The following is a 25,535-nucleotide window of genomic DNA, read 5'->3' as shown; positions in this document are numbered from 1 at the left end:
CTTAAATGCAGGTCATAAAACTCTTAAGGCATTGCTAAAAGTACCTTACAAAATGAGTTAAGAAATCTGCTATGTTTTTCTGAAAGACTCCAGGAAAATCACATCTCTAACTGGTACTCCAAAGGGGTAAATACTATTTAAATTGTCCTCTACCACATCGTACTGAGGAACTGCAATCACAGAAGAAACATTTGCATTGTCTCTTCTATGACATCCGAAGATTATTAAAGACTCATTTTAAGGCAAAAACTGAAATTCATTTCAAGAGGCTGAAGGCAAAGGGTCCGCCACTGCAGCCTGCACCTTTTATCAACATGAAATTTACCTCCCAGAAATAGTGTGTGATGATGCTGGAAGTTCCCCCAGGGTCTCCACATGTCTACACTCCCTATAACCTTCAGATGACACAACTACATGAGGTTATTTATCTGGATATTTGGAAATCCAGGCAGGCAACCTGACAACTGAACTTTCAGGTGGGGCTCACTCATATGGACTGTTTGAGCATTCTAAAACATCTCAGGATTTTTCTGAAAATCAGTAGGTTTCCTATCTAGTTCATAAACTTTGTAGTTATTTAGGAGCCAAGTCATCAGTCTTAAAGAAAAACAGAACAAAACAAAAATCACATCTCCCAACCCCAACATCATTACATAAACCAGGTGGCTAAAATTAGGGAATAGGAAACTGGGCCAAGCTCAATGACTAACCAGAGCCAGCAAAGTCTAATAGGCTAAAATGATAGCTTAATTTCCTTTCATTAAAATGTTCTAATTAAAGATCACCTTAAAAGGTCATCTGGTTTCTCAAGAATTGAGAAGTTTTTTTTTTCTTCTTAAATTGTCCTAGAGAACCACCTTGGTGAATCAATAACTGCTACTTTTACCTACTATAATAGCAAGACCTTAAAAGGATTCTTTTCTTCCCTTTTAACAATAAATACTTATAATAGTAAACATAAAGTTCTTTAATTAAACAAAGGTAATACCAAGCTATAAAATTTGCCCATATGACATCAAGGAATAGGAAGTAATAAAGATTTGTTTCTAGATATCACCTTCTGAAGAAAAGCAAACCAAAGTTCACAACTTAAAAAGTAGGGGGGATGGGCACGGTGGCTCATACCTGTAATCCCAGCACTTTGGGAGGCTAAGGTGGCGGGTCATTTGAGGTCAGGAGTTTGAGACCGGCCTGACGAACATGGCGAAACCCTGTCTCTGCTAAAAATAAAAAATTAGCCGGGCATGGTGGCAGGCGCATGTAATCCCAGCTGCTCAGGAGGCTGAGGCAGGAGAATCGCTTGAACCTGGGAGGCGGAGGTTGCAGTGACCCGAGATCATGCCACTGCATTCCAGCCTAGGTGACAAGCTAGACTCCATCTCAAAAAAAAAAAGAAGGAAAAAAAAGTGTTAATTTTATATGCAGAGTAGGTGATGTCAAGAATATGTGAATACTCACACTGAGCCTGTGAGAAGTGCGAAAACAGGTAACTGGGAAGATAAACTCATTTAAAATTGGATTTTCTTGGACCATGCTAGGCAGTGGCTGGAAACAGATTTTTGAGCAGGTCCTGCTACTGAAGCCTGCTCTCATTCCTTTACCAAACATTCAAAATAAAGCTTCAAAAGGATCTATAAGTAGCTTAGGTCAATAAGGCAATTAGGAATAAAATGGAATAGAGTTCACCTGAGGGAAGAAAAAAGTCTTATCAAGAACCTGAACTGAGCAAATGATATCTGTATAATAAATTTGGTTCTAAGTTTTCTGGAAGCCAAAATTAAAAGACTAAAGAGACATCATTTGTTTTCTGATGAAAGCTCACAAATTTATCTAAGGGACAATTTTCCTGGAAGTAACCATGAACAACAATTTATCAGGAAGATCCTCGTAAAAGGACTGTAACTAACAGACTCTTCATTTTCAACCATGATCTTGCTAAAGATACAAGTACAGTTCAAATGAGTTCTTCTAGTGACCCTCCGTAACAATAAATGACCTGATCTAATGCAGAAGTGAGACCTGGTTCTCTGCCCTGCTCCTAAGCACTACATCCTAGCCCACCCCTGCTGCTCACAGAATTCCACCCTTACTCTCAAGTTGCAGGAAGGATGGGACTACTTTTGGCCACTTGCTAGCACAACTGCGTTTAAAAAAAAAAAAAAAAGGTTCCAGAAAAAGATGCCTTAAAAATAACACTATCCACCCAGACTTAATTCCCTTCTCCAATAAAGGCAACTAGGGCTCCTTGGAGAAATGATCCTAAGACTGAGGAAGGAAATGTACAAAATGAGCCTAGAGCATCTTATAGTGCCAGAAAGTAAGAAAGTGCTCAAAAACAAAAACCAGAGGTTGAGGGGGGCAGATCATTTAAGGTCAGGAGTTCAAGACCAGCCTGGCCAACATGGAGAAACCCCATCTCTACTAAAAATACAAAAATTAGCCAGGCATGGTGGCACCCACCTGTAATTGCAGCTACTTGGGAGGCTGAGGCATGACAATCACTTGAACCCAGGAGGCAGAGGTTGCAATGAGAGGAGATTATGCCACTGCACTCCAGCCTGGGTGACAGAGCGAGACTCTGTCTCAAAACAAACAAACAAACAAAAATCAAAATCCAAAAAATACAAGAATGGGGGTATGTCAAAGGGACACAGGAGCCTAAAGAGCTCCCAATAGCTAAAGCTGTAACAATTAGGGCAACAAAATATAGTACTGGTTTATAATCCAAAGTACACAGTAAACATCCATGAATCTACACTTACATATAAATGACTGATTAAATAAATAAATAAGGAAGAGAGACAAATCTTCCGTGAAGATTCTCAAATAATTTAGGCACCCGTAAGGAGTGTGAAGCATAACTCCCCACTCCTTAAGTGTGGGCTACATAAAGTGACTTCCTTCTAAAGAACACAGAATAGAAAGGGGGAAAAAAGAGTAACTCTGTAGTGGACTGACCAAAACATCATTAAGGCGGAAAAAAGTAAAGAAAAGAATATTGTATAGTGAAGAAACCTGACAAACACTAATTCATCCAAATGATCAAGGGCAGTATCAACGTGACAAATCATGTTGATATGATGTGATGAAAATGACACTTTACAAGTGAATCCTGGTTTTGACAAGAAAAAAAAAGACATTTTATTTCTGTGGTCTTCCTCCCCAAAACCCATAACCTCAGCTTATCATGAGAAAAACATCTGACAAATGCCCAATAGAGGGCATCCTACAAAATACTTGGCCAGGGTCCTCAAAACTCACAAGGTCCGCCAGGCCCACTGGCTCACACCTTGTAATACCAGCACTTTAGGAGGCCGAAAGGGGAGGATCACTTGAGTCCAGGAATTTGAGACCAGCCTGGGCAACACAGAAAGACCCTGCCTCTACAAATAATTAAAAAAAAAAAATTAGTTGGGTGTGGTGGTGCATACCTGTGGTCCCAGCTACTCAGAAGCCTCAGGGAGGAGGATTGCCTGATCCCAGGTCAAGGCTGCAGTGAGTTGTGATCATGTCATTGCACTTCAGCCTGGGTGACAAAGCAAGATCCTGTCTCAAAACAAACACACAAACAAAAAACTCACAGGCCAGGAGCGGTGGCTCACGCCTGTAATCCCAGCACTTTGGGAGGCCCGGGCAGGCAGATCACTTGAGGTCAGGAGTTCGAGACCATCTTGGCTAACACGGTGAAACCCCATCTCTACTAAATATACAAAAACTAGCCAGGCGTGGTGGCACGCGCCTGTAGTCCCAGCTACTCAGGCAGCTGAGGCAGGAGAATCCCTTGAACCCGGGAGGCAGAGGTTGCAGTGAGCCGAGATCTCTCCACTGCACTCCAGCCTGGGCAACAGAGCGAGCCTCCGTCTCAAAAAAAAAGAAAAGAACAGAAACAGGAATATCTAGCCTCTTTTCTCTCTGAGAGACCATACAACATAGTACTTTTAAGATGGAAGGTTCTAGAGTCAGACTTTCTGGTCTGTGCTCAAATCACAGGTGTGCCATTTACCAGCTGTAAACACTTGGGCATGTTCCTTAACTCCTCTACCTCATTTGTAAAATAAGGACAACAGTTGTACATACATCATAAGGTTATTGTGAGGATTTTGTTTTTTAGATAGGGTCTCACTGTGTTGCCCAGGCTGGTCATGTACTCCTGGGCTCAAGAGATCCTCTTGTGCCAGCCTCCTGAGTAGCTGAGATTACAAGGACACACCACCATGCCCAGCTACTGTGAGGATTAAATGTTATACAGGTAAACTGCCTGGAACAGTGTTTGTCACATAGCAGGCATTCAACAGGTGTTATATTATTGTTATAACTGTTTGTTGGTGATAACTCAGAACTCCATAAATATTTAGGTCATTAACCATATTTTCTTCTTTTTTTTTTTTGAGACAGAGTTTTGCTCTGTCGTAAAGGCTGGAGTGAAGTGGCACTATCTCGGCTCCCTGCAACTTCTACCTCCCGGGTTCAAGCAATGCTCATGCCTCAGCCTCCAGAGTAGCTGGGACTACAGATGTGTGCCACCACGCCCGGCTTTTTTTTTTTTTTTTTTTTTGAGACGGAGACTCGCACTGTTGCTCAGGCTGGAGTGCAGTGGCACGATCTCAGCTCACTGCAACCTCCACCTCCTGGGTTCAAGCAATTCTCCTGCCTCAGCCTCCCCGAGTAGCTGGGACTACAGGTGCACGCCACCAGGCCCGGCTAATTTTTTATTTTTTAAGTAAAGACAGGGTTTCACCATGTTGGCCAGGCTGGTCCCAAACTCCTGACCTTGTGATCCGCCCGCCTCGGCCTCCCAAAGTGCTGGGATTACAGCGTGAGCCACTGCACCTGGCCATATATATATATATATTTTGTTGTTGTTGTTGTTGTTGTTGTATTTTTAGAAGAGGTGGGGTTTTGTCATGTTGGCCAGGCTAGTCTCAAACTCCTGAGCTCAGGCAATCTGCCTGCCTCAGCCTCCCAAAGTGCTAGGATTATAGATGTAAGCCACCACGTCTGGCCCATTAACCATATGTTCTAACCTAACAGTACTAATGGATGGCAAACTAGATAAATTATGCTATGTTCACTAAATCCAGGGATGATTAGGGCCCAAATGGCTATTGCATGGCAACGGAGAGAAAGGGGTAGTCAGGTACACTCTCAAGGAAGCAGCAGCAAGATTTAGAAAATGAAAGGATACAAAATGCCTAACAAAGCAGATGTTTGATCCTTTTAGCTGGTAAAAAGACAGTAAGGAATCCAAGATGATGCCAGCTTTTCCTGTATGTGGTTTTTAACTTAATAAGGAATAAACTACATGAAGAATCCAACATTAGATATGAGGGAAAGAGAGGATTGAGGTTGCATATATAATTATCTCTACTCTTCATAAGAATTCACAAGTGAATACTGAGCCAAAGGGTCTATTCCCCTAAGATATAAAAAAGCAGAAAGAACACCAACTCATTAAAGATGCTATGGCTTTAGATAGAAAAATATACCAGAAACATGTTCTTTTTCTTTCTTTCTTTTTTTTTAGACAGTCTCACACTGTTGCCCAGGCTGGAGTGCAGTGGCATGATCTTGGCTCACCACAACCTCCACCTCTCAGGTTCAAGCGATTCTCCTGCCTCAGCCTCCCGAGTAAGCTGGGAATACAGGCATACGCCACTATGCACGGCTAATTTTTGTATTTTTAGTAGAGACAGGGTTTCACCATGTTGGCCAGGCTGGTCTCGAACTCCTGACCTCATGATTCTCCCGCCTCGGCCTCCCAAAGTGTTGGGATTACAGGCGTGAGCCACCGTGCCCAGCCTCAGAAACACTTTCAAAACGGACCACTGTATCTCAAAAACGAAAAACATAAACTCTGATGGCTTAGGTGCTATATTTAATGGGCATAAAATGAATTTAAGCTGATCTTTTAAACAAAAGCGTGTACAAAGTCTATCAAGTATATTCCTGAAATAAAAGGATCACATCTAGATTTTGCCCAGAACAAAGTCAAACTTAGCCCACAAGCAACATTTGGCAACACTAAATTCTTTCAAATTTCTAGTACAGTTCACTGATAGTATAACATAGTACATAAGTATTGCTTAAGCTAAAATATGATCAAGGAGGCTAGGAGGCTTTCTCTAGAAGTGCTGAAAACCAGAAATAGCAAATTTCCAGGCACTGGCATGATAATGGATAGATGCTCTCTTCCTGCTTCTATCAGCATTTGCTACATTAACTTAACATAGGCAACACGTCATGCTTACTTGGGGGAGGAGTGGAGGGGGGAAGAAAAGGGGAGAAAGAGAGGGAGGAAAGGAGGGGAACGAGAATGAAAGACCCGTTGCTGCCCTAACAATACTACTGCGGGGGTGAAGCCAGATCAAATGTTTTTTTTTCATACTGTTCCAAAGTTATTTACGGTAAAAACCTCCAGCATGACCCTTTTATTATGGGCACAAACAAAGCCTTGTTCTTTCTTAACAACTATTCCCTTGATTTCCCACATTTTATGTTGAACAATGAGGTTGGGAGCACAGGATAAAGCAGATGACATCAACCTCCCTCAAGTTGGAGACTTGTTTGGGAGCCCAAGTTCGGGTCTATGGCCAGCTGGCTGATTTCACAGAGGGCTCTACTGTCCAGGCTGCCAGGCTCTATATGCATATGGGGGCAATGGCTCAGGATCAAACTACCAGTCAGCAATTCACACAAGAAACAGCATAGAAGTCACTGCACCCCTACTGGGTTACCTTTATATATTTGTTCCACTTTCCTAGAAACCAGACTCAGTCTTCAGAAGTCAGCATAAAGATATGGTGTAGCAATTTCAAACTGGAAGCAGCCCCCTTCTCTAGATCAGTTCAAAACAGGGAAGGCTGTAGACAACTGTTTACTGAATAAGAGAGATTTAAATGAAGCAATGTATCCTTTAACTTTTATGGAGAAGGAAGCACGAGGTCAAGTTATAATTAAAAGCTAGGAACTTTGTATATAATACAAAAAGAAATTCGATTTATATTATTAAATGTTAATGTACCAATTAGCCTTCTGTACTGAACCATCTGTTTATTGACCTGTTTCTAACCCAGTGGACAACAGTCACATTAAATTCATGCTGAAGCGGGGAGGGATAGCATTAGGAGATATACCTAATGCTAAATGACGAGTTAATGGGTGCAGCACACCAACATGGCACATGTATACATATGTAACAAACCTGCATACTGTGCACATGTACCCTAAAACTTTAAGTATAATAATAATAAAAAAAATTCACGCTGAAAGGGCCATATTTTTCCCTACAGAAAAAGTCTGGCGTTAAGTAAGAGTTCATGGGATCGTTATTGATAAAAAGGATGGTTCATTTTGATGACTGAGCAACATGCATCCTATTCCTTTTTTTTTTTTTTTTTTTTTTGAGACGGAGTCTCACTCTGTTGCCCAGGCTGGAGTGCAGTGGCGTGCTCTCAGCTCACTGCAACCTCCACCTCCCGGGTTCAAGCGATTCTCCTGCCTCAGCCTCCTGAGTAGCTGGGACTACAGGCGCACACCACCACACCTGGCTAATTTTTGTATTTTCAGTAGAGACAGGGTTTCACCATGTTGGCCAGGATGGCCTCATTCTCCTGACCTCGTGATCCACCCACCTCAGCTTCCCAAAGTGCTGGGATTACAGGCGTGAGCCACCATGCCCAGCCAAAGCATCCTATTCTTTCTTCTTGTCAGCACAGAACAGACCTCAGTACAGATACCAGTAATAAAAAAGCTGAAATACAGTAACTCCAAACAAAATAATCTGAAAACTATGGCATATATACCATATTTTCCTTCCTTCCTCCCTCCCCTGCCTTTTCTCCCCTCTGCCTCTCTCTCTTTCTCCTCCGCACCCCCACCCCCACCACTGCCCTTCTGTCCTCCCTCCTCCCTCTCCTCTCTCTCATCATGCCTGGCCTATAGTATCTTTTCATACAGCTTTTGGTGAGGGAAAAAAGAAGTTATAAGCCAATAGTTTCCCAATTGCCAAGTTACTTCTTCATAATTTTTAGGCTTAAGTTATGGTAGGCCTGTGACTCAAGGCTGAACTCTTTAAGGGATCTGTTTGGCTTTCTTATCTATAAGCTAGTTGGGAAGGACAGAAATCATAACTTGGTATAAGATCCAAATTTTCAGCCAGATGCGGGGGTTCATGCCTGTAATCTCAGTGCTTTGGGAGGTAGAGGTGGGAGGATCACTTGAGGCCAGGAGTTCGAGGTTGCAGCGAGCTATGATCATGCCATTGCACTCCAGCCAGGGCAAAATAATAATAAAAATATTACTCAAATTTCTGAGTCCCTACAACAGGCTTTTATTATGGACCTGAAGTAATGGAGGAAACTTCTATATTCACTGTAAATGATGAGTTGATACTTCCTGCTTCAATTATGTGCAGCAAAGTCTTTATACCTGACACTAGTTAGCTTGATTTGGCCTCACTTTATGAAATGAGTAGGGAAGTATGGAATAGACTCAGTTTGGAAATCTTAACACAAAATGCATGTCAATATAGGTCTGAAGTAGAAATATTTGCAGGAGAGGACCACCCATCATTTCAATCCATTTATGTCTCTCTGTTCAGAAAGGCCTCCCCTGACCACTCAAACACCCTTTAACCCATCAGTCACCCCCTACACCCTAGTGCCTGAACTTCCATTATAGTGCTTATCACTACCTGAAATTCTATTATTTTAACTTGTTTGTTGTCTTTGTTCCCCACAACAGCTTGAGGACCTTTTCCCCTGTTTATCCCCATATTCTCAGCCAGGTCTGACACATACTAAATATTATATAAATATTTGTTGAATGAATGAAAGAATCACAAACTACTCCTAATTCCTCTCATTAAAATACTCCCTATCTAGTTATTTCAATGACATATCGCATGAGGGGCTCTGAGAAGCAATTCAATTTTCATTCAATACAGAGGAAAGAAAAGAGTACTAATATCTATGGAGCACCATAATGGGCCCTGCACAATAAAAATCTCACCCATCTCAATCAGTCCTAACAAGTTTATGAGCTCTACGATTCCCATGTTACAGAAACAGGACCAGAGAAGAAGGGTTAAGTAATCCCTGCAAGACCCACATAAACTTTAAGTGGTGGAGCTGCTGGGATCTGAACCAAATCTATCTTCAGATCTAGTCTCTACTATACCACAAGGCTTCTCAAGAAGACTAAGATGTTTAACTCAGTTATACAATAATATATGTGTTAAACTAAAGACACAAAGATGAATAAGACATTAAAGAGTTCACAAAGTAAACACTACACTACATGAAAAGTGTCATGTAAAACAGGATGTAATGGTACTATAGTATCTTTTCATACAGCTTTTGGTGAGGGGTAAAAAAGAAGTTATAAGCCAATGGGGCATATGGGGACACAGAAAGTCAAAGATTGATCCAGGTTAAGAGAACATTATATTCAAAGAACTGTAAGGTGTTCAGTATAGCTAGAGTCAGAGTGGGAGGAAGGAAATAAAGAGAATGGAAGAGGGAAAGATCAGAGATGAGGCAAGGACAGTGCTTGCTCATCTGTTCACTAATTCCTTAGGATGAGGTCCTACTATGTGCCAGGCCTTATTTTAGACAAGCATTGCAATGATGAATGAAACCTAGTCTCTGTTCAAGCAGCTTATAGTTTATCCCAGGAGATGAGCAAATACACAACTGCAACACAGAGTGGTATATGATAACACAGGTGCATTCACTGGATACTAAGATGTTCCTAGACAGAAAGAAGGTGAATCAGTCAGATTAACCAAGGCACTATATTCACAGAGACCCTTATAAGAAAGACTGCCTCAGGCTGGGCACAGTGGCTCACGCCTATAATCCCAGCACTTTGGGAGATGGGCAGATCACCTGAGGTCGGGAGTTTGAGACCAACCTGGACAACATTGTGAAACCCCGTCTCTACTAAAAATACAAAAATTAGCTGGGAGTAGTGGTACATGCCTATAATCCCAGCTACTTGGGAGACTGAGGCAGGAGAATTGCTTGAACCTGGGAGGCAGAGGTTGCAGTGAGCCAAGATCACGCCATTGCACTCCAGCCTGGGCAGAAAGAGCGTAGCTCCATCTCAAAAAAGACTGCCTCATTCAGCACAACCACCAAATGTTAAGCTCAGCTGGCCAGGTTCTGCACCAGTCTCCAGTTCTCCTCCTACCTCAAATCAAACCACAGCTGCCTTAAAGCAGGGGTGGAAATATGACCAAAGACAAGACAATCCATTGGCTGATCTGAGACCTACAATGTGGCCTACTATATGAAAAGGAGCTCTGGCACTGAGGAGCTGCACTTCAGAAGCTAAAATGATGCATAGAGAGAATCCTTGAAGCAGTCGTCAAAATATAAGAAAAAGTGGAACGGCCGGGCACGGTGGCTCAGGCCTGTAATCCCAGCACTTTGGGAGGCCGAGGCAGGTGGATCATGAGGTCAGGAGATCGAGACCATCCTGGCTAACATGGTAAAACCCCGTCTCTACTAAAAATACAAAAAATTAGCCGGGTGTGGTGGCAGGCGCCTGTAGTCCCAGCTACTCGGGAGGCTGAGGCAGGAGAATGGTGTGAACTCTGGGGGGCAGAGCCTGCAGTGAGCCAAGATAGCGTCACTGCACTCCAGCCTGGGCAACAGCGAGACTCCATCTCAACAAAAAAAGAAAAAGTGGAACTAAGTGAACGGACACTATGAAAAAGACTGAAAGCTGCTATGGGCTGCATCTGCTCACAAATGTGTTCTGTGGCTTGCATGGTATATTACATTTTCAAAAATGACACCTAGCTTGTGGTCTCCAAATACCAATCCCCACAAAAAGGAACTAGAATTCTTTAGAGAAACAGTTGTTCTGAGGTCAGAGGATAGACATATACAATATAAGCCTAGAACACTTTGTTGTGCCAGAAAACAAGGATGCTATCAAAACCTAACAGGATTATGTTGAAAAAATACAGGAGCCAACATGAAGGAACCAAAGGGACAAATTGGGCATAAAGAATGGAAACAACTGCCTAAAACACAATGATTCTAAAAGTTGAAACCAACAATTAAAAAGAGTTTAGTAAAATACTTAAAAAAAAACCCCAAAAACTCTTGGACAACACTGAAAATGACAAGGGCAACAATTCCTTACTCTGACAATTATCAATTAGAATAAATAAATTCTGCATTTATCCTACCAACATGAATGATAAATTTTAGGATAATCAGATGATATTATTTCCTTAAGAATAATTTCAGCTAATAAATATGGAAGGAGTAACAGAATTAGAAAGTCATCATTTCACAACCTTAATGAAATAATAAATTCACACAGTAGTCATCAGCAGATTCCTAAGTGAAAGGTTAATGGGAAACTTTACAATGAAGGCTTCAGGCTATTACCACCCGGGTAGAGAGAAAAATGCCTCCCCCACACAAAGATGTCCACATCCTAATCCCTAGAACCCATGAATGTGTTATCTTACATGGCAAAAGGGATTGTGCAGATGTGATTAAATCAGATTAAGGGTCTTGAGGTGGAGAAGATTATCACAAGGGTCCTTATAAGGGAACGAGGGAGGCAGGTGAGTAAGAGAATGATATGAGATGATGATAGCCAGGCAGGGAGGGAGGAAGAGAGGGAGAAGGGTTGGTGAGGAACAAAGCAGAGGATGGAAAAGGGAAGGAGAGGGAGAGAGTTAAAGATACTATGCTACTGGCTTTAATTTTTTTTTTTTTTTTTGAGACAGTCTCGCTCTGTCACCCAGGCTGGAGTGCCGTGGCACGATCTCAGCTCACTACAACCTCCACCTCCCAGGTTCAAGCGATTCCCCCTGCCTCAGTCTCCTGAGTAGCTGGGACTACAGGTGTGCACCACCATGCCCAGCTAATTTTTGTATGTTTGGTGAAGACGGGGTTTCACCACGTTGGCCAGGCTGGTCTCAAACTCCTAACCTTCAGTGATTTGCCCACCTTGGCCTCCCAAAGTGTTGGGATTACAGGCGAGAGCCACCGCATCCAGCCTGGCTTTAAAGATGGAGGAAGGAGATATGAGCCAAAGAACACAAATGGCTTCTAGAAGCTAGAAAGGGCAAGAAAACTGATCCCCACCCCACTCCCAAAAAGTCTCCAGAAGAAACGTGGCTCTGCCAAAACCTTGATTTTAGGACTTCTGACCTTCAGAACGATTAAGACAAATCCCTGATGTTTTAGGCTATAAACCTGTGGTAATTTGTTACAGCAGCAGTAGGACACTAAGACACACCTTAATCTACTTATCAATCTTAGCAGCAGCAATAAGGGGCACAAAAAGTACTGTGTGTTCCTGCAGTGACACCCTCGACAGAAAGATAAACCTGAATCTGGTTACATCCTTTTTTTTTTTTTTACACTTTAAGTTCTAGAGGGGTACATGTGCAGAACGTGCAGGTTTGTTACATAGGTATACATGTGCCATGGTGGTTTGCTGCACCTCTGCTTACATCTTTACAGCTGATTCCTTTTACAAAAAATATAGGGGAAGAACTGGTTAAAAGACACCTCTAGGAAGCAAATAGACAACTCCGAAATGCTGTACATTCTTTTAAGAGCAACTGACTCCAACAATTCAATTGCAAGGATAAAAAAGGAGGTGAGAGGAAGAGGAGACTGCTCTAGATTAGACACTTGAGAGAGACAACAAATTAACTTTCAAAAGATATTTTTGAGGTAAGTGGGATCATACTATATGGACTGGGTATTAAGGAATCATTGTTCTTTTTTTTTTTTTTTTGGAGAGAGTCTCACTCTGTAGCCCAGGTAGGAGTGCAGTGGCACAATCTTAGCTCACTGCAACCTCCGCCTCCCAGGTTCAAGCGATTCTCCTGCCTCAGCCTAGAGTAGCTGGGATTACAGATGTGTGCCACCACGCCCAGCTAATTTTTTTTTTTTAATTTTTAGTAGAGACGGGGTTTCACCGTGTTGGTCAGGTTAGTCTCGAACTCCTGACCTCGTGATTTGCCCACCTCGGCCTCCCAAAGTGCTGGGATTACAGGCGTGAGCCACCGTGCCTGGCCATCATTGTTCATTCTGTGAGGTGTGATTAGCCACGTAATATTGTGGTTTATATTTTTAAAGAGATGCATGCTGAAGTAGGCAGGACTGAAATACATGACATCTGGGATTTACTTTAATACAATTTAGCATGAAATGATATGGCGGAAGCAGTTAAGATGACACGTGTGGAAAGATCCTGATAATTGCTGAATATGGGTAATGGGTAGAAAGGTGAACTCAATATACTATTCTCTATAACACTGAAAACAAATCAATGCCCAAACCAATCTGAATTGGCTGGTGAAATTTTTTTTTTTTTTAATTTTTAGGGGGCCAAATCATTTTATTGAGGAAAATGGAGTGGCAGAGCAGTGGTGAGGACAATGAGATCCATGGCCCTCGGGTGGGCCGGGAGCTCCCAGGCTCTGCAGTGCTGAAACCTGGTTGATGAAATTTAAAAGTCTGGAGCTTTCACATCAAAATCTGGTGTTCCTATTTCATTTGAAAAATCAGATGTGGGCTGGGTGCAATGGCTCATTCCTGTAATCCGAGCACTTTGGGAGGCCGAGGTGGGCGGATCACTTGAGCCCAGGAGTTCAAGACCAGCCTGGGTAACATGGCGAAACTCCATTTCTACAAAAAAATATGAAAACTAGCCGGATACGGTGGCATGTGCCTGTAATCCCAGCTACTCAGGAGGCTGAGGTAGGAGGATCACCTGGGCCCTGAGGAGGTCAAGGCTACAGTAAGCCGTGATGGTGCCACTGGAGGGAGGGAGGGAGGGAGGGAGGAAGGAAGGAAGGAAGGAAGGTAGGGAAGGAAGAGGGGAGGGAAGGGGAGGGGAGGGTAAGGGAGGGGAGGGGAGGGGAAGGGAAAAATCAGATGTGGCAAAAGGGCCCACATGCTTGCATGGCAAGTCTCATCAAGAACTGAGTATTGGTCACCCCTAATTAACAGTTTCCACTATGTCCAATTATTCTCCCATTTATCATCACTGCTTTTTTAAAATACCTGGTCCAATTTATTCAACGATATTACCTATTTGGGATTTGGGTTTAGGACCCTTGTGGTTCTATTAAGCTGGTTAGTAGCAAAAGAACAGAGCAGACACAGGAGAGCAACTGAGTGATGGTAAAACGCTAGGGTGTATGCATAAAGTCCTGCTGGTTTATGTTTTGTTTTGTTTTGTTTTGAGACCGAGTCTTGTTCTGTTGCCCAGGCTGGAGTGCAGTGACACGGTCTCAGCTCACTGCAGCCACCGCCTCCCAGGTTCTAGTGATTCTCCTGCCTCTGCCTCCCGGGTAGCTGGGATTATAGGCACGTGCCACCATGCCCAGCTACTTTTTGTATTTTTAGTAGAGACCGGGTTTTACCATGTTGCTGAGGCTGGTCTTGAACTCGCCTCGGCCTCCCAAAGTGTTAGGGTTACAGGTGTGAGCCACCAAGCCCGGCCTAAAGTCCTGCTGTTGAGGTGCCTTCAGCAGCCCTAGATTCAACGTAATTCCCATAAGACCATGCTAAACTACGGTTCCTGTTATTTAGTACTTACTAGAAGCAAGGTAACATGCTTGGCATTCTAGAAAAGATGAACCTGAAAATAGTTCCTACCCTGAGGATACTAACAGTCTAATAAGTAGGTCAAGGCATAAACAAAAACAGTTCAGAAAATAAGTGAGTTCAGGGTACCGTTCAGGGTGGCTCCATGTAGAATGCAAAGTGGGAAGTGACCACACGTATAGCTCAGAAACAGATCATGAAGAGTACAACAAAGCATGTTGAGAAATTTAAACTATCAATAAGCAATAGTGAGCCACTGAAGGGCTTTAAAATATAAGAACAAATCAGACAGCAACACTGGAGATGAGAGCAAGGTCTCTTTCATTGCTGAAATTTCGAGTCCATGAACATCCTCTGAAGAGTTGGAAGCATGATCTCCCACCCCGGAAACACTATATCTAAGCTTCTAAAATCATGCCATCACTATTTTCCTGGGTTGAGAGAAGTTTGGTACCCAAAGAGAATAATAAAAGGAAGGGTTACAGATTAATTGCCCTGAAAATAGTTTATCTCTCCCAAATAAAGTAGAAATAAATTACATGTATTACCACACTACTGAGTTCCACTACTTTAACATAAGTTATGGTCTTATTATATCTGAAACCCTTTTAAAAAGTACAAACGAGGCCAGGCGCGGTGTCTTACGGCTGTAATCCCAGCACTTTGGGAGGCCGAGGCGGGCAGATCACGAGGTCAAGAGATCGAGACCATCCTGGCCAACATGGTGAACCGTCATCTCTACTAAAAATACAAAAATTAGCTGGGTGTGGTGGCGGGCGCCTGTAGTCCCAGCTACTCGGATGGCTGAGGCAGGAGAATCACTTGAACCCGGGGGGCAGAGGCTGCAGTGAGCCGAGATCACGCCACAGCACTCCAGCCTGGACGACAGAGCGAGACTCCGTCTCAAAAAAAAAAAAGTAAAAATGTTTCTTACTATTTAGTATAACAAAAGCCCCACTGTGTTACAAAGAAAAAAAAAAAAGACACTTTGCTTATTGTGAATGAATAAAATTACCTAAAATGCAACCAAATACTGACAGTTATCAAATTATATTAATGTCTCAAAGACCAGGCCAGGCTACTCTAAGCTACAAAATAGGACCAAACTGGTATTATGGCAGTAGTTGTCACCATCTAAGAGCATAGCTGGTATTTACATAAAAGTAGCCAAGTCCAGATTCTGGCATACCAAAGAAAAAGGACTAGAGACTGAGACCATTTTGTAACCAATAATCGACTTTAATCAATTACAGAAATTACAAATTTAAAACAAGGAAGGAATAAGGTTGCAGCGCTTTTCCCTCAACATACTTAACTACCAAACTAAGTAAGAATCTATTCCATCGCAAGGACAGAAAACCAAACACCGCATGTTCTCACTCATAGGTGGGAATTGAACAATGAGAACACTTGGACACAGGGTGGGGAACATCACACACCAGGGCCTGTCGTGGGGTGGGGAGAGGGGGGAGGGATAGCATTAGGAGAAATACCTAATGTAAATGACGAGTTAGTGGGTGCAGCACACCAACACGGCACATGTATATATATGTAACAAACCTGCACGTTGTGCGCATGTACCCTAGAACTTAAAGTATAATAATAATTAAAAAAAAAAGAATCTATTCCATCTGTGACACTTACTAGTTTATCCTACCTCTGAGTCTGTTTCCTCATTTGTAAAATGGGGCTAACAGTACCTACCTACTTCATAGGGTAGTGCATGAACCAAATGGTAATATATGCAAAGTAGCACAGTAACTGACACAGCAGATGCTCAATAAATAACATTTTATTAATCACAGCTTTGTCTCCTTTACTTTCCCGCAGGTATCGCGGTATCTTATGATGCCAATCCCCATAAATATTCAACATCCCAACACTTATTTGGAGAACCAAATTACGGTTCAAGGTATCTGAGACCAAAACTGGTATAGAACGTTGACAATCGCCCCAGCTCAGGTGTCACCACATCCGCCAAAGCCTCGCAGCCCTTCTTGGGGTTCCCAGGCGTTGGTGCCCCGCCCAGCCCCGCTAAAGGCAACCAGCCGGGTGAGGGGGCGGGCTCCACCGCACGTCTTTTGCGCTCCCGAGAGGCCAGAACAACTCCCAGGCCTCCGCCGGCCCGACTCCCCCGAACCCGAGCCTCCCCTCGCCTAAGCCTGCTGTCTTCCCTCCCGGCCCCACGTCGCCCAATGCCGCACCTTGAGGTGGCTGCGGAGGCCGCCAGCGCCCCCAGACTGGTCGGAGATCTCGTACGCGCCAGTCACTAGCAGGTCCTTGTGGATCTCCTCACGGAGGCACTTGCGAGAGTTAATAGGCAGGTGGAAGGAGATGGCGAGGACCAAGCTGGGGCCGAGCAGGAACAAAAGCAGCAACGCCAACGGAAAAGGGCCACGCCGGGCTGGTGGGCCAGACAAACCAGACATGGTGCTGGAGATTCGTTCACCACCCAAGGCCTCAACCGCGCCGGAACCGGGAGGACCCACGTGACTCACCTCTGACCTACTGATGCCGTCCGCGCCATTTTGGAGACTGGCAAATGGAGAAAGACTCTATAGCGAATCTTTTGAAAAGGGAAGAAAGGATAGGTACCATGTCAAAACCTCAAGTTTAAGCGGTTAGAGAAGCTTTAATAGATACTATTGCAAAAGTTTTATTTTTGTCGAAGTTAGTGACGACTGAGTCGGCCATGGCAAGTATGGGCAGCCCTGGAAGTAATTCTCCTTTAACTTCCCAAAGATGTACCCACGAGTTTAAAGGCGAGTGACACCATAGCAACCAAGCCCCAATAGGAAACAGCCACAAGGCCCTTCGCTGGGCCCGCCCACCGGCCGCCTAGGCGCGCGGGCGGGGAATGAGCCAGTGTCTCCCGGGATGGGGCGGTTTGCAGGCACTCCCAAGCGCCTTTGACACCTTGATGACACCTGGGGCAGTGAGACAGTAGAGAGGAAAGATTTCAACTTGGCTATTAGAGAGTGTGGACCTTAGAGAAAAAGTTGTAGGGGTCACCTGATGAATGTGGGCCGGGCAGACATCCAGTTCATGTCCCAGAGCAGGGTATTTGGGCTGGAGTAATTGGCTAACTGAATGTACATGGTATTATTATTATTATTATTGTTATTATTATTATTATTATTTTAGCATACTGCATGCCTTCTAAGCTATATTCAAAACAAATTTGAATTTGGTATTTAAATTGAATAAAACAACATGTTTTGGTCCAGTCTCAGATGAACATAATTAAGGGGTTAGCAGATAAGCGTTGTCAGGGAAAGTGAGTATGTGTATGTTTTAAGTTCACAAACACTTTAGGGATCAAATTAACTATTAATATTTGCAAATAGACAAGCAAATTGACATGGTAATAATTCATGCATTCATTCAATGGAGTACCTACTGTGTGCCAGACATTATACTATGCATGTATGTCAACACGTTTATTGATTTAACAAACTATTACTGGGATGCTATCAAATATTCAGAGCTGAAGAATATATGAAAATAAACTGCCAGGCATGGTGGCTCACACCTGTAATCCCAGCACTTTGGGAGGCTGAGGCAGGTGGATCATGAGGTCAGGAGTTCAAGACCAGCCTGGCCAAGATGGTGAAACCCTGTCTCTAGTAAAAATACAAAAAAATTAGCTGGGCGTGGTGGTGGGCGCCTGTAATCCCAGCCACTCAGGAGGCTGAGGCAGAGAATTGCTTGAACCTGGGAGGCGGAGGTTGAAGTGAGCTGAGATGGCGCCACTGCACTCCAGCCTGGGCGACGGTGTGAGACTTGTCTCAAAAAAGAAAGAAGGAAAGAAAGAAAATGGAATTGCTTCTTGGCCTTTTGGCTAAGATCAAGTGTAGAAAATGAACGTGGAAGATACAATAGCCCATGTTGGGAATCATTACCTACTTTGATTAACGTTTATTGAGCATCTTCAGACATATCCAGAAGATGGACTGTCTGCCCTTAGTAATGTACATGATTGGTGTTTTTTTATTTTTTTTAAACTTAGTCCATTTAGTTATTTTCCTAGAAACGAAATCCCACAAACAAAACAAGAACAAACAAAGGAGCTGTAAAGCATTTAAAATTTTGACAAATGCCATACAATAATTATTTTATGAGGTGTCCACTTAGGAACATTTAGTTTGATTGTTGTATCACTGATCTAAGATAAGATTGCTAGTCCACACAGTACATCCTGATAATTTGCATTGGCCTTTTCCCTGCCAATGCAGGGAATCAGTATAAGCAGTTATCTAATTCATTGTCTACTTGCATTCCTGAGGCTCTGCTGACCAATAGCAAGAGATCTGCAACCCATGAAAAAACTGTGTATGTGTTTTCTTTAAATTTCCATCTTACATTTACATAATAGATAATGCAATTTAAAATATTTTCACATAATGACCTCCTTTGACATTTTCAAAAACTCTGTGAAATAGTCTGGACAATCTGTTCATTTTACAGATGAGGAAACTGAGGTTCTGAGAGGCCAAAGAATTACACCGTTAAAGAAAAAATACTTCATGACATTTGTTAACTGTAAAGCAGGCCAGAGGCCGTGACTCATGCCTGTAATCCTAGCACTTTGGGAGGCCGAGGTGGGTGGATCACTTGAGGTCAGGAGTTCGAAACCAGCCTGGCCAACATGATGAAATCTTGTCTTTACTAAAAATACAAAAAATTAGCCGGGCATGTTGATGGATGCCTGTAATCTCAGCTACTTGGGAGGCTGAGACAGGAGAATTGCTTGAACCCAGGAGGCAGAGGTTGCAGTGAGCCAAGATCACACCATTGCCCTCCAGCCTGGATGACAGAGCGAGACTCCTTCTCAAAAAAAAAAAAAAAAAAAACACATTGTAAAGCAAGTCTTTATTCAAGGGGGACTGCCAAGATAAGTAATACAGGGGCCTACGACAATGTGGTTTTGTAGTAGGAGGGAGAGATCGGGCTCAATTCCAAATACAAGGAAAAGTAGGGATTTACAGCCAAGAGTCAGGGTCAGCGGATGGAAAATTACTAAAAGGAAATATTGGAAGTAAGGGAAGATTCTGGCTAAACTAACTTAGCATGATTCTTCCTAAAATTGGACAATGCAGAGTCATGGAAGTCCGAAAGTCAGAGCCTATTGAGAAGACAGATCAGAACAGCCTGGGTAGAGTTTGGTCAAGGAGAGAATCATTGTCAGTGCCCCAAACCTCATAAACTTAAAAGTGACAAAAGCAGTCTGGGGGCATGAGCTATCCTCAGGAAGATGCTGTTATTCCTTATTTTAAAGATGAAGAAACTCAGATGCAGAGCAGTTACTTTTCTGTGTCACAGCTCTCAAGTCCTTTCTTTTCTTTTTTGAGATGGAGTCTGGCTCTGTTGCCCAGGCTAGAGTGCAGTGGTGTGATCTCAGCTCACCACAACCTATGCCTCCTGGGTTCAAGTGATTCTCCTGCCTCAGCCTCCTGAGTAGCTGGGATTACAGGCGCTCACCACCATGCCCGGCTAATTTTTGTATTTTTAGAAGAGACGGGGTTTCACCATGTTGGTCAGGCTGGTCTTGAACTCCTGACCTTGCGATCTGCCCACCTCAGCCCCCAAAGTGCTGGGATTACAGGTGTGAGCCACTGCGCCCGGCTTCCAGTCCTTTCTTGTCCTGTAGTCTCACTTATCCCCATCCTCCAACAACTCCTGTCTTTCTTCCCTCCTTTATGGTTTTCCCCTTAGCACTCATTACTATCAAATAAAGCATATATTTTACTTATGTATTGTGTTTATTAGTCTGTCTCCCTAACTAGAATGTCTGTTTTGTGAGGGCAGGGATTTTTATCTATTTTTTCACAGTTTTATCTTCTGAACCTAAAACAGTGCCTAGCACTTAGGTACAATAAATAATGGTGCAATGAATTTAAGGCTGGTACCTTAGAAAGCGCAAGTGCAAATTTCTCCCATTATTCTTTAGCTGTTTTCACATAAATTTGTTTAATCCGTAATGTATCTAAAGTGTAGGTACAGTTTCAGTGTCACCAACAACATGTCTATCTTTTCTTTAAAAAAAATGGAAAATACACTCTTGTTTCTATATAAGGACACAGAAAAACAAACAAACAAAAACACAATTCTCCTCTGTATGCTGTGGAATGGAACCAAGACTTTTAAACCTGCACCTGTGTTAAAGAAGTTACTGGCTGGGTGCGGTGGCTGACGCCTGTAATCCCAGCACTTTGGGAGGCTGAGGCAGGCGGATCACGAGGTCAGGAGAGGGAGACCATCCTGGCCAACATGGTGAAACCCCGTCTCTACTAAAATACAAAAAATTAGCCCAGCATGGTGACACGTGCCTGTAGTCCTAGCTACTCGGGAGGCTGAGGCAGGGGAATTGCTTGAACCTGGGAGGTGGAGGTTGCAGTGAGCCGAGATTGCACCATGGCACTCCAGCCTGGTGAAAGAGTGAGACTCGTCTCAAGAAAAAAAAAAAAAAGAAGTTACCATTGGGCCAGACGCGGTGGCTCACGCCTATAATCCCAACATTTTGGGAGGCTGAGGCAGGCAGATCACTTGAGGTCAGGAGTTCGAGACCAGCCTGGCCAACATGGCGAAACCCCATCTCAACTAGAAATACAAAAATTGGCCAGGTGTGGTGGCTCACGCCTGTATCCCAGCCTCTTGGGAGGCTGTGGCACGAGATTCACTTGAACCCAGGAGGCAGAGTTTACAGTGAACTGAGATTGCGCCACTGCACTCCAGCCTGGGCTACAGAGTGAGACTCCAACTCAAAAAAAAAAAAAAGATACCGTTTTACATCTGCATGGTAGAAAGGCCTCATTTGGCTTGGAGAGCAAATGGAAAGTGTCCCATAACTACAGTAAATGCTTCTCTCTGGGTGGCAGTCCTCTGCCATCCTGTCATCCTGAAACTTCCCCAGCCAAATCCACCTAAGATTCCTGAGCCACTGGAGCCTCTGGAGGTGAAGAAATATCATGAAGACACCCCCTGCCAATCTATCCCTAAGCCATATGTTTCTCAACTTTTCCTTTGTGTAAGAGGGGGCATGTTTAAAATACACCTCACCCCCGATGGTGAATCAGAAGCTCTTACTAAAAACTTGCATTTGGGCTGGGCGCAGTGGCTCACGCTTATAATCCCAGCACTTCGGGAGGCTGAGGCAGGCAGATTGCTTGAGTCCAGGAGTTCCAGACCAGCCTGGGTGACATGGCAAAACCCCATCTCTACAAAAAATACCAATAATTAGCTGGACATGGTGGTGTACGCCTGTAGTCTCAGCTACTCTGGAGGCTGAAGTGGAAGATTGCTTAAGCCCAGAAGGCAGAGGTTGCAGTGAGCCGAGATCACACCACTGCACTTCCAGCCTGGGTGACAGAGTGGGACCATGTCTCAAAAAAAAAAAAAAAAAAAAGAAAAGAACAAAGAAAAATCTGCAATTGTAACAAGCTTGCTTAGTGATTCTGTGGTTGGGAGTGCTTAGACCCTTTCCTGACACCTCTTTGCACCAGCCTAATCCTGCAGTGTGGCTTGAGACTCCCCAGCTCCATGTAAAAGCCATCAAGGATTCCTGACTTGGTTGTTCCTGCCTACTCATGTGTATAGTCCCACATGGAGTGTGTGTTTACATAGCTAAGACAAGATGGGTTCTGTAAGGATACAAAAGACCTCTTTGGAGAGCAATTTGGCAGTATTTGCCACATGCCATACTCTTTGACCCAGAGAGTGATTCCAAGGGCCTCTTTAATGGGTCTTCTAAATGTTGGAGTCCCCCAGGACCTGGTCCTGGAAACTTCTGCTGCATTCAAGGTGACGTCATCCAATCCCATGACTTTATTTTTATATTTTTTTTATTTTTATTTTTTTGAGACAGGATTTCACTCTTGTTGCCCAGGCTGGAGTGCAATGGTGCAATCTCAGCTCACAGCAACCTCCGCCTCCAGGGTTCAAGCGATTTTCCTGCCTTAGCCTTCTGAGTAGCTGGGATTACATGCATGCACTACCACATCTGGCTAATTGTGTATTTCTAGTGGAGACGGGGTTACTCCATGTTGGTCAGGCTGGTCTCGAATTCCTGACCTCAGGTGATCTGCCCACCTCAGCCTCCCAAAGTGCTGGGATTACAGGTGTGAGCCACTGCGCCCGGCCTTAGATTTTTTATTTTTTTTGAGATGGAATCGTGCTCTGTCCCCCAGGCTGGAGTGCAGTGGCGCAATGTCAGCTCGCTGCAACCTCCACCTCTCGGATTCAAGCACTTCTGCTGTCTCAGCCTCCCGAGTAGCTGGGACTTGGGACTACAGGCACATAACACCACGCCCAGCTAATTTTTGTATTTTTAGTAGAGATGGTGTTTCACCATATTGGTCAGGCTGGTCTCGAACTCCTGACCTCAGGTGATTCACCCTCCTTGGCCTCCCAAAGTGCTAGGATTACAGGCGTGAGCCACCACCCCTAGCTCAATCCCATGACTTTAAATGTATCTGTAGACCGATAATTCCCAAACATGGATCTCCTGACCTCTCCCATAAGCTCCAGAGTCTATATCGAGCCCCCTACTTGACATCTCCACTTGAAGGACTAATAGGCAATTCATACTTAACTCCTGATTTCTCTTCTCCCCTCTTCCCCCATCCCTGCTGCCAAATCTACTTCTTCTGCATCTCAGTAAATGGCACCACCTTCTGCCTAGTCAATGACACCATTCTTGTTTCCTCTTTAACTAACCTTCTTCCCAGACAGAGTCAGTTCATCAAATCCCATCAGTTCTGGATTGGGTCCTAAAATGTATGCTGGTCAGTTTCTACTTCTCTGTAAGCTAGGGGTCCATAAACTGCTGCCTAGCTAGGCAGGCCAAATCTGGCATGCAACCTCCTGTTTTTTTATTGTGCAAGAGCAAAGAATGGCTTTTACATTTTTTGAGGGCAGTTAAAAAAAAAAAAGGAGGAGGAGAAAGAAGAGAAGAAAGTGCGATAGAGAGCTCAAGTGACCTGCAAGCCTGAAATATTTGTTATCTGACCTTTTACAGAAAAATTTATTTCTGTCAGTTAAGCAAACAAGACAACAGCCTCCTTAATGGTTATTTCTGCTTTTATTATTGCCTGACAATAATCATACTCATTAATGTACCCAGAATGATTTTTTTTTCTTTTTTTCTCTGATTTTTTTTTTTAAGTAAAGCAGATCAACTAGATTAAAATCCAAACACCCAGCCACAGCCTGAAGGCTGAAGGCCACTGTGCTCTGGCTCATGCCTGCCTCTCTGTGATCATCCTACCCATTAATATCTTACCTGGCCTTCCAAACAGTTTAAGCCCCTACCTGCATCAGAGCCTTGGACCTTGCTGCCTACCTGGAGCTCTCCTTCTCAGCTGTTGTCTCATAGACTCTGCTGACTGCTCCTCATCATTTAGGTCCCAACTGAATGTCACCACCCCACATAAGTATCCCCGCCCTTAGGTTACTTTCTATCACATTATCTGGTTTTATTATCTTTATTTTTCTCTTTTTTTTTTTTTTTTTTTTTTTTGAGATGGAGTCTCTCTCTGTTGCCCAAGCTAGAGTGCAGTGGCATGATCTCGGCTCTCTGCAACCTCCGCCTCCTGGGTTCAAATGATTCTCGTGCCACAGCCTCCCCAGTAGCTGGGACTACAGGCACTTGCCACTGTGCCTGGATAATTTTTGTATTTTTAGTAGAGATGGGGTTTCACCACGTTGGCCAAGCTGGTCTTGAACTCTTGACCTCAAGTGATCTGCCTGCCTTGGCCTCCCAAAGTGCAAGAATTACAGGTGTGAGCCACCGCACCCGGCCTTTTTTTTTTTTTTTTTTTTTTTAGAGACAGGGTCTTGCTCTGTAACCCAGGCTGGAGTGCAGTGGCGCCATCATAGCTCAGTGCTGCCTCCATCTCCCTGGCTCAAGCGATTCTCCCACCTCAGCCTCCCCATTGCTGGGGACTACAGGCACATGTCACCACACCTGGCTAATTTTTTTTCTTTTAGTAGAGATGAGGTCTCACTATGTTGCCCAGGCTGGTCTCAGACTCCTGAGCTCCAGCCTCTGCCTCCCAAAGTGCTGGGATTACGGGTGTGAGCTACTGCCCTCGGCCCTGGTTTTATTATCTACGTGGCTCTTGTCACTGTTTGAAAGTATCTTCTATATATCTTTCTTGTTTGTTATCACCCCACCCCACTGGAATTTAAGCTCAGAAGAGCAAGGGCTTTGATTTTTGCCTGATCTTTCCCTGAGATCAGGCACCATATCCTGTCCATAGTTGGTGCTCAACAAATACTTACTGAATAAATGAAATACAACATAATATAAAGCTCCTAGCACGAGATGAACATAGAGCAGTTGCTCCATAAATGCTAGTTCCTCTATCTAGTAGGTACAATATTTTAATTGCCATTTTTTATACGGAGAAGCTGAGGTCTGAAACTGCTTAGTGACTTGCCTCAAGTCATACAATGAGTCAGTGTTAGAGCTGAAAATAGAAATGAGAGTTCCTAACTGCAGACCAATTTTTGTCATTACATTTGATAAAACTTGGTATTTACGATTTAGTTTCCACTCTACTAAGAAGTTTTAAATTCTTGGGCCATCTTTCTCTACTTTCACTTAGAGGCTAGTATAAGATCCACTAGCCTCTCCCAACTCATTTTACTTGAAAAAACAAGATTTTATTGGTCGGGTGTGGTGGCTCATGCCTGTAATCCCAGCACTTTGGGAGGCTGAGGCATGTGGATCACGTGAGATCAGGAGTTCGAGACCAGCCTGGCCAACATGGTGAAACCTCTCTCTACTAAAAATACAAAAAATTAGGCGTGGTGGCGGGAGCCTGTAATCTCAGGTACTTGGGAGGCCGAGGCAGGAGAATTGCTTGAACCCGGGAGGTGGAGGCTGCAGTGAGCCAAGACTGTGCCATTGCACTTCAGCCTGGGCAACAAGAGTGAAAC

General features: G+C 43.7%; 1 protein-coding gene across 1 annotated transcript in view; it reads right to left on the bottom strand.

The window, feature by feature from the left end:
- Positions 1-17,340, bottom strand: part of TMED10 (transmembrane p24 trafficking protein 10) — a 46,168-nt gene extending 28,828 nt beyond the window's left edge. Inside the window, exon 1 of the mRNA XM_055288783.2 lies at positions 16,799-17,340. Coding sequence (XP_055144758.1) covers positions 16,799-17,023 — 225 coding nt within the window. The 5' untranslated portion in view covers positions 17,024-17,340. The remainder of the gene's footprint in view (positions 1-16,798) is intronic.
- Between the last annotated feature and the right edge of the window lie 8,195 nt (positions 17,341-25,535).

The sequence above is a fragment of the Symphalangus syndactylus genome, chromosome 8 (assembly GCF_028878055.3).
Source record: "Symphalangus syndactylus isolate Jambi chromosome 8, NHGRI_mSymSyn1-v2.1_pri, whole genome shotgun sequence".
In the NCBI taxonomy this organism is placed as follows: Eukaryota; Metazoa; Chordata; class Mammalia; order Primates; family Hylobatidae; genus Symphalangus; species Symphalangus syndactylus.
Note: the sequence above shows the minus strand (reverse complement) of the source record. Positions and strands in the feature narration are given on the sequence as shown.